Raw genomic sequence first — 12959 nt, 5'->3', positions numbered from 1 at the left:
TTATCTGATATGTCATTTGCAAATATCTTCTCTCATTCTGTAGGTTGTCTTTTAGTTTTGTTGACTGTATCCTTTGCTGGGCAAAAGCTTCTTATCTTGATGAAGTCCCAATAGTTCATTTTTGCTTTTCTTTCTTTTTCCATCGCGGATGTATCTTGAAAGAAGTTACTGTGGCCGAGTTCAAAACGGGTGTTGCCTGTGTTCTCCCCTAGGATTTTTTTAAATTTATTTTTTATTGGTGTTCAATTTACTAACATACAGAATAACCCCCAGTGCCCATCACCCATTCACTCCCACCCCCCGCCCTCCTCCCCTTCTACCACCCCTAGTTCGTTTCCCAGAGTTAGCAGTCTTTACGTTCTGTCTCCCTTTCTGATATTTCCCACACATTTCTTCTCCCTTCCCTTATATTCCCTTTCACTATTCTTTATATTCCCCAAATGAATGAGAACATATAATGTTTGTCCTTCTCCGACTGACTTACTTCACTCAGCATAATACCCTCCAGTTCCATCCACGTTGAAGCAAATGGTGGGTATTTGTCATTTCTAATAGCTGAGTAATATTCCATTGTATACATAAACCACATCTTCTTTATCCATTCCTCCTCTAGGATTTTGATGGAATCTTGTCTCACATTTAGATCATTCACCCATTTTGAGTTTATATTTGTGTATGGTGAAAGAGAGTGGTCTAGATTCATTCTTCTGCATGAAGATGTCCAATTTTCCCAGCACCATTTATTGAGGAGACTGTCTTTCTTCCAGTGGATAGTCTTTCCTCCTTTATTGAATATTAGTTGACCATAACTAGTGGTGAGGGTCCACTCCTGGATTCTCTATTCTGTTACATTGATCTATGTATCTGTTTTTCTGCCAGTACCACATTGTGTTGATGACCACAGCTTTGTAGTACAACTTGAAATCTGGCATTGTGATGCCCCCAGCTATGGTTTCTTTTTTAAAATTCCCCTGGCTCTTCTGGGTCTTTTCTGATTCCACACAAATCTTAAAATAATTTGTTCTAACTCTCTGAAGAAAGCCCATGGTATTTGGATAGGGATTGCATTAAACGTGTAAATTGCCCTAGGTCACATTGACATTTTCACAATACTAATTTTGCCAATCCATGAGCATGGAATATTTCTCCTTCTCGTTGTGTCTTCCTCAATTTCTTTCAGAAGTGTTCTATAGTTTTTAGGGTATAGATCCTTTACCTCTTTGGTTAGGTTTATTCCTAGGTATCTTATGCTTTTGGGTGCAATTGTAAATGGGATTGACTCCTTCATTTCTGTTTCTTCAGTCTCATTGTTACTGTAAAGAAATGCCACTCACTTCTGGGCATTGATTTTGTATCCTGCCACACTGCCAAATTGCTGTATGAGTTCTAGCAATCTTGGGATGGAGGCTTTTGGGTTTTCTATGTAGAGTATCATGTCATCGGCAAAGAGGGAGAGTTTCACTTCTTCTTTGCCAATTCGAATGCCTTTAATGTCTTTTTGTTGTTTGATTGCTGATGCTAGGACTTCCAGTACTATGTTGAATAGCAGTGGTGAGAGTGGACATCCCTGTCTTGTTCCTGATCTTAGGGGAAAGGCTCCCAGTGCTTCCCCATTGAGAATGAGATTTGCTGTGGGCTTTTCGTAGATGGCTTTTAAGATGTTGAGGAATGTTCCCTCTATCCCTATACTCTGAAGAGTTTTGATCAGGAATGGATGCTTTATTTTATCAAATGCTTTCTCTGCATCTAAGGAGAGGATCATATGGTCCTTTGTTTTTCTCTTACTGATATGATGAATCACATTGTTGTTTTATGAGTGTTGAACCAGACTTGTGTCCCGGGAATAAATCCTACTTGGTCATGGTGAATAATTTTCTTAATGTACTGTTGGATCCTATTGGCTAGTATCTTGTTGGGAATTTTTGCATCCATGTTCATCAGGGATATTGGTCTATAATTCCACTTTTTGGTGGGGTGTTTGTCTGGTTTTGGAATTAAGGTGATGCTGGCCTCATAGAACGAATTTAGAAGTACTTCATCTGTTTCTATCTTTCCAAACAGCTTTAGTAGAATAGGTATAGTTTCTTCTTTAAACATTTGATAGAATTCCCCTGGGAAGCCATCTGGCCCTGGACTTTTATGTCTTGGGAGGTTTTTGATGACTGCTTCAATTTCCTCCCAGATTATTGGGCTGTTCATGTTTTCTATTTCTTCCTATTCCATTTTGGTAGTTTCTGGCTTTCCAAAAAATGCGTCCATTTATTCTAGATTGCCTAATTGTTTGGTGTACAGCTGTTCATAATATGTTTTTAAAATCGTTTGTATTTCCTTGCTGTTGGTAGTGATCTCTCCTTTCTCATTCATGATTTTATTAATTTGAGTCTTGTCTCTCTTCTTTTTAATAAGGCTGGCTAATGGTTTATCTATCTTATTAATTCTTTCAAAGAACCAATCCTGGTTTTGTTGATCTGTTCCACAGTTCTTCTGTTCTCTATTTCATTGAGTTCTGCTCGAATCTTTATTAAGTCTCTTCTTCTGCTTGGTGTAGGATCTATTTGCTGTTTTTTTTTTTTTTCTAGCTCCTTTAGGTGTAAGGTTAGGTTTTGTATTTGAGTTCTTTCCAGTTTTTGAATGGATGCTTGTATTGCAATGTATTTCCCCCTCAGGACTGCTTTTGCTGCATCCCAAAGATTTTGAACGGTTGTACCTTCATTCTCATTTGTTTCCATGAATCTTTTAAATTCTTCCTTAATTTCCTGGTTGACCCTTTCACTTTTAGCAGGATGGTCCTTAACCTCCATGTGTTTGAAGTCCTTCCAAATTTCTTGTGATTTAGTTCTAACTTCAAGGAATTATGTTCTGAGAATACACAGGGCACAATCCCAATCTTTTGGTATCAGTTAAGACCCGATTTGTGACCCGGTATGTGGTCTATTCTGGAGAAAGTTCCATGTGCACTTGAGAGGAGTGTGTATTCAGTTGAGTTTGGACGAAAAGTTCTGTAGATATCTGTGAAATCCATCTGGTCCAGTGTATCATTTAAAGCTCTCGTTTCTTTGGAGAAGTTGTGTTTAGAAGACCTATCAAGTGTAGAAAGCACTAGATTGAAGTCACCAAGTGTAAGTGTATTATTATCTAAGTATGCCTTAACTTTCGTTATTAATTGATTGATATATTTGGCAGCTCCCACATTCAGGGCATATATATTGAGGATTGTTAAGTCCTCTTGTTGGATAGATCCTTTAAGTATGATATAGTGTCCCTCTTCATCTCTCACTACAGTCTTCGGGGCAAATTTTAGTTTATCTGATGTAAGGATGGCTACCCCTGCTTTCTTTTGAGGACCATTTGAATGGTAAATGGTTCTCCAACCTTTTATTTTCAGGCTGGAGGTGTCCTTATGTCTAAAATGAGTCTCTTGTAGACAGAAAATTGATGGGTCCTGCTTTTTTATCCAGTCCGACACCCTGCGCCCTTTAATGGGGTCATTAAGCCCGTTCACGTTCAGAGTTAGTATTGAAAGATATGAGTTTAGTGTCATCATGATATCTATTCAGTCCTTGTTTTTGTGGATTGTTCCATTGGACTTCTTCTTAAAGGGGAATTTTGAGAGTCCCCCTTAAAATTTCTTGCAGAGCTGGTTTGGAGGTCACATATTCTTTCAGTTCCTGCCTGTCTCGGAAGCTCTTTAACTCTCCTTCTATTCTGAATGAGAGCCTTGCTGGATAAAGTATTCTTGGTTGCGTGGTTTTCTCATTTAGGACCCTGAATATATCCTGCCAGCCCTTTCTGGCCTGCCAGGTCTCTGTGGAGAAGTCTGCTGTTACCCTCATACTCCTCCCCTAAATTCAGGGATTTCTTGTCTCTTGCTGCTTTAAGGATCCTCTCTTTATCTTTGGAATTTGCAAGCTTCACTATTAAATGTCAACGTGTTGAATGGTTTTTGTTGATTTTAGGGGAGTATCTCTCTATTTCCTGGGTCTGAATGCCTGTTTCCCTTCCCAGATTAGGAAAGTTTTCAGCTAGGATTTGTTCAAATACATATTCTGGCCCTCTGGCCCTTTCGGCGCCCTTGAGAACCCCAATTAAACGTAGATTTTTCTTCCTCAGGCTGTCACTTATTTTCCTTAATCTATCCTCATGGTTATTTGTCTCTTTTTTCCTCAGTTTCCCTCTTTGCCATCAACTTGTCTTCTATGTCACTCACTCGTTCTTCCACCTTGTTAACCCTCCTCATTAGGACTTCTAGTTTGGATTGCATCTCATTCAATTGATTTTTAATTTCTGCCTGATTGGATCTAAATTCTGCAGTCATGAAGTCTCTTGAGTCCTTTATGCTTTTTTCTAGAGCCACCAGTTGCTTTATAATAGTGCTTCTGAATTGGCTTTCTGACATTGAATTGTAATCCAGATTTTGTAACTGTGGGAGAGGACTATTTCTGATTCTTTCTTTTGAGGTGAGGTTTTCCTTCTAGTCATTTTGCTCAGTGTAGAGTGGCCAAAAACAAGTTGTATTGGGAAAAGGAGAAAAAGAAAGAATTGGAAGAAGGAAAGAAAAAGAACAAAGGAGAAAAAAAAGACAAAAGAAGAGAAGAAAAAGAAAAAAAAGAAAAAGAGAAAAAGGGGGGAATCTAACGGAAATGAAAAAGAAAACAAAACAAAACAAAAACAAAAAAAACAAGGGGGAGTATCCTCTGATTCTGTATACTGTAAATCCCTTGATTTCCCCTGGAAGTTTCCAGTGCTGCTTGGTCAATAATTTGTTTTTCCCCTGTCTGTCTAGCTGGTCTTCTGGGGGAGGGGCCTGTTGTGCTGATTTTCAGGTGTTAGCCCTTGGGGGAGCTGCTCAGCCCCCTGCCTGGTGCAGGGTCAGTGAAAGATATTTAAGCTGTTTATCCGGTGAGGCCCTGGTGAGGCCACTGTGAGGCTCAGTGGGGGTTGTTTACCCTGTGAGGCCCCAGGAGGAACAACCACATTGGCAGAGGCCCGCTCTGGAGCCCTGGATTCAGCTCTGGCAGGAACTATGGGGCTCTTGGTCTGCAGGGCCTGGATGCTCTGGGGGCGGGGCCGCTGATCTGCTCAGCTGGGGGCAGGAGCGTCCTTGCTGTCCTATGCCCTCCTGGCCTCTTCCTGTCCCGGGGGGAGGTCAGATCCTGGGCTGTGTCCCCGGTGCCCTGTGCTCCTGGGCCTGCGCTGTTGGATTCCAGCTCCGGGCCACTGCAGTCCCCTCTCCGCGGAGCCGCTGCCTGGGTCCCTCAGAGCTGCTGCTCCCGGGTCCAGCCGTGTGTGCGCTGCAGCCCTTTAGGGAACTAGGCGCACTCTCTCCCAGGCACATGTGCTCTATTAGTGTCCCAGGGAGCCTGAGGGCATCCCCGCCCTCCTGGGGTCCTGCTCTAACTCCCGGCGAGCGCCTTTCCACCCCGGAAGATTGGTGAAGCTTCTGCTTCTCCAGGACGGGACGGAGCTCTCCTGTCCTGGGGACACTCACCCTGACCTTAGCCTGGCTCCTCTCGGGGCTCCTCCCCCTTGGATGCCTTTTGTTTATTTCTTTTTTCCCTCGTCTTCCTACCTTGATAGAAGCATGAACTCTTCTCACTGTAGCATTCCAGCTGTTCTCTCTTTAAATCTTAGGCCGAATTCATAGATTTTCAGAATGGTTTGTGTTAAGTTTTTTAGTAACTAGATGGAAATGAGACCGCCAAGGCAAGCGAGGGTCCAAGAACAGATTTTATTGCAGGCACCCTCGGGCGAGGTTCCGCGACTCACGGGGGAAAGAGAGTGAGTCGAGGAAGTCGCGCCAAGACAAGGTGGTAGGGGGTTTACATAACGTTGTAAGACAGAACGGTTTCCTATTGGTTGGCTCATATGCAAAGGAAGGATTGCAATCCAACCAGTCAGAGTGACCCTCACTATGCAAAGGAAGGATTGCAATTCGACCAAAGGTGACTTCCTCCTCTGGGGTTTGAAGGGCATTGGGTTCGGTTGAGGAAGTCCAAAGGAGAGGTGTAAGGGTCTGCTCAAGCTGTCGTCCCAAGTGGAGGTGGTGACAGGAACCTCAGCCATTTTGGCGTATCCGCCATCTTGAGGAGTTTCCCTTCCCGCCTGGCCGCAACATTCCGACCTTTTGTTTTATATAATGATGTCGGGGGCGTCGACTCTGCTCTGGCTACTTCCTGCTGACGGTGGGGCGTCATTGTAGGGGTAGTCGGATGTGGGCAGGCGAGAGTATGGGTGAAGTAAAAGTTGGTTGACAGATACCCGGGTGAGTTCTTGCAGGCGTTCCTGTAAACATCGAAACAAGCAAGGGGCGACAGAGATGAGAAGAAGGATTAGGCATAGGGGTCCCACCAAAGGGAGTAGCCATGTTACCCAAGTGTGGGGGTCTAGGCCCCAGAAAGACGAGCCCTGGCGCCTGGTCTGGATTCGGTCTCTGAGTTCTTTAACTTTGGAAGTAACTATACCTGATTGATTAACAAAATAGCAACATTCCTCATTTAAGTACAGACAGGTTCCACCTTTTTCGGCGGTCAAAAGGTCGAGAGCCCGTTGATTTTGCAGGGTAACAGCTGCCAAACTAGTGACCTGAGTCTGTAGGGCCGTGAGGGAGTCAGCGATCCGTTCCATGTCATCGTTCAGAGCTTGGGAAAGTTTATAATAAAAGTCTATGGAAGTTCCCATTCCCGCCACTCCTGTAGCGACCCCAGTAGTTATTCCTGCTCCTATCAGGAAGGGGAGAAAGGCAGCCCTTTTTCTCCGGTATTGGAGAAATAATGTAGACTGGAGCTGGGAATCGGAGTAAATGTTGGTTGAGGGAGACAGGAGGATGAACATGCAGTCTAGGGAATCATTAGCAGTTAAACAACGGTAAGTGCCCTGGGGGCATGAGAGAAATATTCCCGAGGGGGCGCAGTATGGAAGAGAGGAATTAGTAATGTTGGCAGCTGCAGGAGTGAGAGAGTTAGAGGAATTAATGATCGGTATATTCCCCCCAATAGGTCCAATATGGACTGTCTGATTGGTGATCGTGGAGTTGGGGAGCGTCCAATTAGTTGGGAGAGGGATTCCTACGATATTAGAGAGTGTAGAGAAGGGAAAACAGATCCAGCAGTTGCTGTCCCTGGTTTTGGAGAAATTTCGCCATAAGTTATAGCTGGAATTTAGGTGGGCTGTCGTTAGCTGCTCGGTGGTGGGAACTTTCTTGATGTCATCAAGGGAAATACTCTTATAGGTCAACTGGTTTGAGGTCTGGAGTTGGTGGATGACCCTTTGTCGGGTCTGCTCCTGGCCAGCCTGGTCTTGGACTCCCCCCCCATCAGAGAGGCCCACATGGCTTAGATAAGTCCAGCATACTTTACCAGTCTTGGGGTACCGGCTGCAAGGGGATCTGCTGGTTTGAGAAAGTTCAGACATCCAAAAGGTTCCTTCGGCATGTCTTGAAGTACAGGTGATGGGTGTCTTCCCTGAGTAACAAGTTCTGGGCATGTGGGTATAAGATGAAAAGTAGCGTGAGGTACCGCTGCCTTTCATGCAATCACATTCTACCGCTTGGATTGGGGGGCTCAGGAGAAGTATGAGAAGGAGCCCTAGCCAGGCAGAGTTTGGTGGGTCCCACCATCTGGGAGGTCCATTCGATACCTGTGGGTGCCCGTTTAAGGTTGTTGATGTGCACCCATGCCGTATGTCCCAGCAATTTTGCCGCGGTTGGGGTGGTGAGGATGACCATGTGAGGTCCGGTCCATCGGGTCTGCAGGGAGCCTGGCTGCAGATTTCTGAGAAGGACCTGGTCCCCTGGGGATAAGTCTCGTGGAGAGGCTTCCTCGGAGGCATTGTCGTTCGGGGCCGGAATGACAGCATCGGCATGGGCTCTCAAGAGGGCCCGGAGGAGGGTAAAGTAAGGCAGATAGGATAAAAGAGGTGGAGGAATGGCCGGGAGGTTGTGGTTGATAAGGAAGGGCCGACCGTACAGTAACTCAAAGGGACTCAAACCTGATGGTCCTCGGGGGGACGCCCGGAGTCTGGTGAGAGCTATAGGTAACAGTGTGGGCCACAACAGGCGAGTCTCCAGGGTAAGTTTAGTGAGTTGAGCCTTAAGTAGCCCGTTGGCCTTTTCCACCTTACCCGAAGACTGAGGGTGGTAGGGGATGTGCAGCTTCCAGGTAATGTTGAGGCTCTCGGCCACCTGTTGGGTTACACTGGAGATAAATGCCGGCCCGTTGTCTGACTGTAGGGTCCGGGGTAACCCAAACCTCAGGATGATGTGCTCGATGAGGATTGTGGCCACCACATCTGCAGTCTCTCTGGCTGTGGGGTATGCCTCAATCCATCCTGTAAAAGTATCAACCAAAGTCAGTAGATAACGAAAGGCTTTATGGCGGGGCATGTGAGTGAAGTCCAGCTGCCAGTCTTCACCGGGCTGATGGCCTCGGAGCTGATGGTTAGGCCCCGGCCTGCAGATTCCTCCCTGTGCATTTACGGCCGAGCAGGTTTTACAAGCCCTATGGACAGCCTCAATCACCTTAGGTAGGGATGGATAGTAGAACAGGGGCTGGAGAAACTGGTTCAGTGCCCTTGGGCCAATATGGAGAGATTGGTGGATATCAGTAATTAGGGTATGGGCCAGGTTTTCTGGGAGGGCAATCTTCCCTCGGATGTAAATCCATCCTTTACTTTCTGCCTTTCCTCCCAGGACCTGGAGGGCTTGAGTTTCCTTTATAGAGTAGAAAGGTCGATGAGGGGTATTAAGGAAGAGGATGGGAGATATTGGGTTACTTAAGGCCATTTCCCTGGCCACTGAGTCGGCCTTATTATTTCCTATGGAGACCATGTCTTTAGAAGTCTGATGGCCCCTACAGTGAACGATTGCAACCTCAGTGGGCAGACTAAGGGCCTCAAGCAATTTGGCAATGAGAGGTCCATTTACTATAGGCGTCCCCTTGGTGGTTAAAAATCCCCGCTCCTGCCAGAGGACGGAATGAGTATGAGCGATGAGATAGGCATATTTTGAGTTGGTGTAGATGGTGACTCGTCCCTTAGATAGATGTAGAGCCCTGGTGAGAGCTATAAGTTCAGCCTTTTGGGAAGTAGTCCCAATTGGGAGGGGGACTGTCTCCACTACCGTCTCTGGGGTGACTACAGCATAGGCGGCGTGTCTCCGACCATCCGCAGCCAGGAAGGAGCTGCCATCTACAAAGAGTATACGGTCAGGGTTGGATAATGGCTGATCAGAGAGTCCAGGGTGGGGAGGGGTGAGATCCTCTATGAGCTGCGGGCAGGAGTGAGTGGGTTCAGAGGTAGGCGAAGGTGTAGGCAACAGAGTTGCAGGATTTAAGCGGGGAGAGGTAGAGAGGGAGATTTGAGGGTTTTCGATGAATAGCAGATGGAAGAGTTGGAGACGAGAGGGGGTTAGGTGGGCCAGGGATCGGTGGCTAAGAAGATCCCCAAGTCGATGGGGGGAGTAAACCACGAGGGGTTGTCCCAAAGTCAATTTGAGAGCCTCCTTAGTTAAGGAGGCAGCAGCTGCGAGCGCCCTAAGGCAGGGCTGCCATCCGAGGGCGGTGCTGTCTAGCTGCTTAGATAGATAGGCTATAATCCGGTAAGTAGGTCCAACCGGTTGGGCCAAAAGGCCAGTAGCTGAACCCGACCGCTCATCAGTGTAAAGGTGGAATGGTTTTGAAGGGTCAGGCAAAGTTAGTATCGGCCCAGCAGTGAGACAGTCTCTTAACTTGGAAAACAGGCGGCGGACCGAAGAGGGATCATGAGAGGACCCTGGGGAGTGTCCTTTGCCGCTTGGTATAAGGGGTGGGCCAAGATAGAAAAGTTTGGAATCCAGTGTCTAAAGAAGCCAGCCAACCCGAGGAAGGAAAGTATTTCATCTGCCGTCTGAGGGGGTTGGAGCTCTCGTAGGAGGCGGATACGGTCTCTGGTAAGAGATTTAGAGGTGGGGGTCAGGTGGATTCCCAGATAAGTGACCGAAGGGGTGCAGAGTTGTGCCTTAGAGGGTGTGACCTGATACCCTTTGCTCCCTAGGAAGTTAAGTAGGGAGGTGGTGTCATCCTGGGAGATGGTGAGGGCAGGGCTGCAGAGGAGGAGGTCGTCTACATATTGTAGTAAGGTACTAGCCTTAAGGAGGCATTGCTGTAAATCCGCAGCCAAGGCCTGACCAAAAATATGGGGGCTGTCCCGGAACCCCTGGGGTAAGACAGTCCAGGTTAATTGTCCAGAGGTATGTGTGTCTGGGTCTTCCCAGGTGAAGGCGAAAAGAAAGTAGGAATCGGGGTGTAGGGGAATAGTAAAAAAGGCATCCTTCAGGTCCAACACCGTAAAGTGAGTGGTGCTTGGAGGGATATGGGATAGCAGGGTATAAGGGTTAGGAACCACTGGATGGAGAGGGACTATTGCCTCATTAATGAACCAATCGATAAGCTCCGGAGGGTTTACGGACCGGCAGGATGGGGGAGTTACAGGGAGAGCTTATGGGAATCAGAAGTCCCTGACGCTTTAGTCGTTCTATGATCGGTTTGAGGCCAAGGCGATGGAGGAGGGAGATAGGGAACTGGGGTCTAGAGGGGAACTTGGAACCGTCCTTGAGTTTTATTTTGACGGGAGGGTGGTGGGAGGCCACTACAGGTTCCGAGGTATCCCATACTTGGGGGTTCATGAAGGGTAATTGATCAGGGGTAGGAGAAGATGGAGTGGAGAGATATAGGATGAGACGAGCTGAGGGTGAGGAGGGAGGAGAGGGGGACAAATGAATAGTTGCCCCTAGCTTTTGGAGGATATCCCTACCCAGCAGGGGCACTGGGCATGAGGGAATCACCAGGAATGAGTGAGAGAAGGGGAACCCATCTAGGCTACAAGTAAGGGGAGGTGTGGCCCTAGGAGTGGAGGAGTTCCCGTCGATCCCCATAACAGCGACTGGTGAGGGTTGAGTAGGTCCCGCGTAGGAAGGCAGAACAGAATAGGTAGCCCCCGTATCCAGCAGAAAGGAGATGGACTTACCCGCTACCTGGAGCATGACCCTGGGCTCAGCCTGGGTGAGAGGGGTGGCTGAGCCTGGGCTCCGTCAGTCGTCCTCCAACCCGAGCAGCTGGAAGGCTGGACTCACCGTCTCGGGTCTTCCCCCGCGTTGAGGCCCCGAGGATTCCCTGAGGCTAGGGCAGTCAGATTTCCAGTGGCCCATCAAATGGCAGAGAGGGCATGGTCGAGTTGGTGCCCTCGGGTTGGGGCACTGACGGGCCCAATGGCCTTCAGCCCCGCATTTGAAGCAGGCCCCCGGAGGGGTGTGGGTGGTTCCCCCTTTCTGCTGGCTCCTGGAGCCGACCGGCCGCAGGGCTGCTACCAAGGCCTGGGTTTGTAGCTGAACCTTCTGCTGGAGTCTGGCCTGTCGCTTCAGCTCTGCGGCTTCCTCACCGGAGTTAAAGACCTTAAATGCCATTCTCACTAGGTCAGAAATGGGGGTCTGAGGGCCTTCCTCGACTTTCTTTAATTTTTTGCGGATATCTGGGGCTGACTGAGAGATAAAATGTGTGGCTAGAACCGTGGCCCCCGCAGGACAGGCCGGGTCCAAGCAAGTGTACTGAATTAATGCCTCGGTCAGCCGGTTAAGGAATATAGCTGGGTTTTCGTCAGGGGCCTGTATGATTTCTCTGATCTTGTCATAATTTACGGCCTTATTAGAGGCCGCCCGCATGCCAGCGATGAGACATCGGACCATGTAGTTGCGGTGCCGGCGGCCATCTTGACCATCTTGGTAATCCCAGCCTGGCTCTACGGCGGGGACCGCCTGAGCACCGACTGGCATTGTGGCGTCCGTAAGGTGGACCTGATCAGCGTGTCCCGGGCAGCAGCCTGGATACGTTCCCTCTCCTCAGTGGTGAGGGTGGTGGTCTGGATGACATGTAAGTCATGCCAGGTTAGGTCATAGGCCTGCGCCAAGTATTGGAATTCCTTGATGTAGTTGTCGGGATTGGCCGAAAAGGAACCTAAGCGTTTTTCTATTTGGGATAGGTCTTGTAGAGAAAAGGGCGCATGGACTCGGACAACCTCTTCAGCCCCTGCAACCTCCCTCAAGGGGCAGACCAGGTCCGGGGAAGAGTTTTTGGATCTGGTACGGGCAGAGATAGGAGGGGAAGGGAGGGGGCTGGAAGGTGGTTGAGGTTCTGGAGCTGGGAGGAGAGGAACGGTTGGAGAGGGTATGCTCGAGGCTGGGCCTGGGCCTGGAGTTTCGGAGATTGAGGAAGGAGTCGGGGACACAGGTTGTTGGGGAGCGGGTTGGTAGGGAGGAGGAGACAGGTGTGGGGCCCTTACAGGGGGCCTGGAGAGATCTTCAGGAGGCTCGGCGAGGGGGGATGGAGGGGCCAAGTTGGAGTCTCTAGAGGTGGAGTGGGGAAGAGTCCGTGGGGGAGAGCGGGCTAGGAGTACCTGAAAGGTTGAGCAGCTAGAGCAGAGTTCTGGTCTGGAGCGCAGGGTCCAGAAAGCCTGGACATAGGGCACCTCAGACCATTTGCCTTGGCGTCTACAGAGATTATCAAGGTCCGTAAGTATCTGATAATCAAAAGTGCCTTCAGGTGGCCATTGCGATTGGTTATTCAGCCGATATTGAGGCCAAGCGACGGTACAGTAATGGATAAGGCGTCGCCTTCGTAAGTCCTGGTCTAACTCCAGAGTTCGGAGATTAGCCAGTAGGCATCCTAAAGGCGTTTTGGAATCGAATTTGGACTGGGAGGTTCCCATGGCTCCTTCCCGTATCAGCTCAAGACTTGGGAGGAGGGCGTCCCCTTGACTGTGAATTGAGCTGCTGCTTACAGAAGTGGTCACCGTGGAGTGAGGACGTCTCCTTTACTCCCCGGAACCACGGAGCCACCAGGTGGCGGAGGAGGGTTTGCCCTGACGGGGCCGCGATTAGGACAGGGCGCCCCGGGAGAGGGTCAGAAACCAGGGAACACTCACCGCAAGGAGTC

The 12959-nt window shown here is 48.6% G+C and overlaps 2 protein-coding genes across 2 annotated transcripts; both read right to left on the bottom strand.

The window, feature by feature from the left end:
- Positions 1–6129: 6129 nt before the first annotated feature.
- Positions 6130–7482, bottom strand: LOC112671780 (syncytin-1-like). The gene is made up of 2 exons (XM_035712302.1): positions 6370–7482; positions 6130–6282 (listed from the first exon to the last, which is right to left on the bottom strand). Exons 1-2 carry the CDS (start codon positions 7480–7482, stop codon positions 6130–6132), a joined length of 1266 nt encoding a protein of 421 aa, XP_035568195.1.
- A 1581-nt stretch (positions 7483–9063) lies between these two features.
- On the bottom strand, positions 9064–12738 carry LOC125754640 (natural cytotoxicity triggering receptor 3 ligand 1-like). The gene is made up of 2 exons (XM_049107482.1): positions 12421–12738; positions 9064–9183 (listed from the first exon to the last, which is right to left on the bottom strand). The coding sequence occupies exons 1-2, from the start codon at positions 12730–12732 to the stop codon at positions 9130–9132; spliced, it is 366 nt and encodes a 121-aa protein (XP_048963439.1). The 5' UTR covers positions 12733–12738; the 3' UTR covers positions 9064–9129.
- Between the last annotated feature and the right edge of the window lie 221 nt (positions 12739–12959).

This window comes from Canis lupus, chromosome X (genome assembly GCF_003254725.2).
Source record: "Canis lupus dingo isolate Sandy chromosome X, ASM325472v2, whole genome shotgun sequence".
NCBI classification, from domain to species: domain Eukaryota; kingdom Metazoa; phylum Chordata; class Mammalia; order Carnivora; family Canidae; genus Canis; species Canis lupus.
The sequence above is the reverse complement of the archived record's forward strand: the minus strand, read 5'-3'. Positions and strand labels throughout refer to the sequence as shown.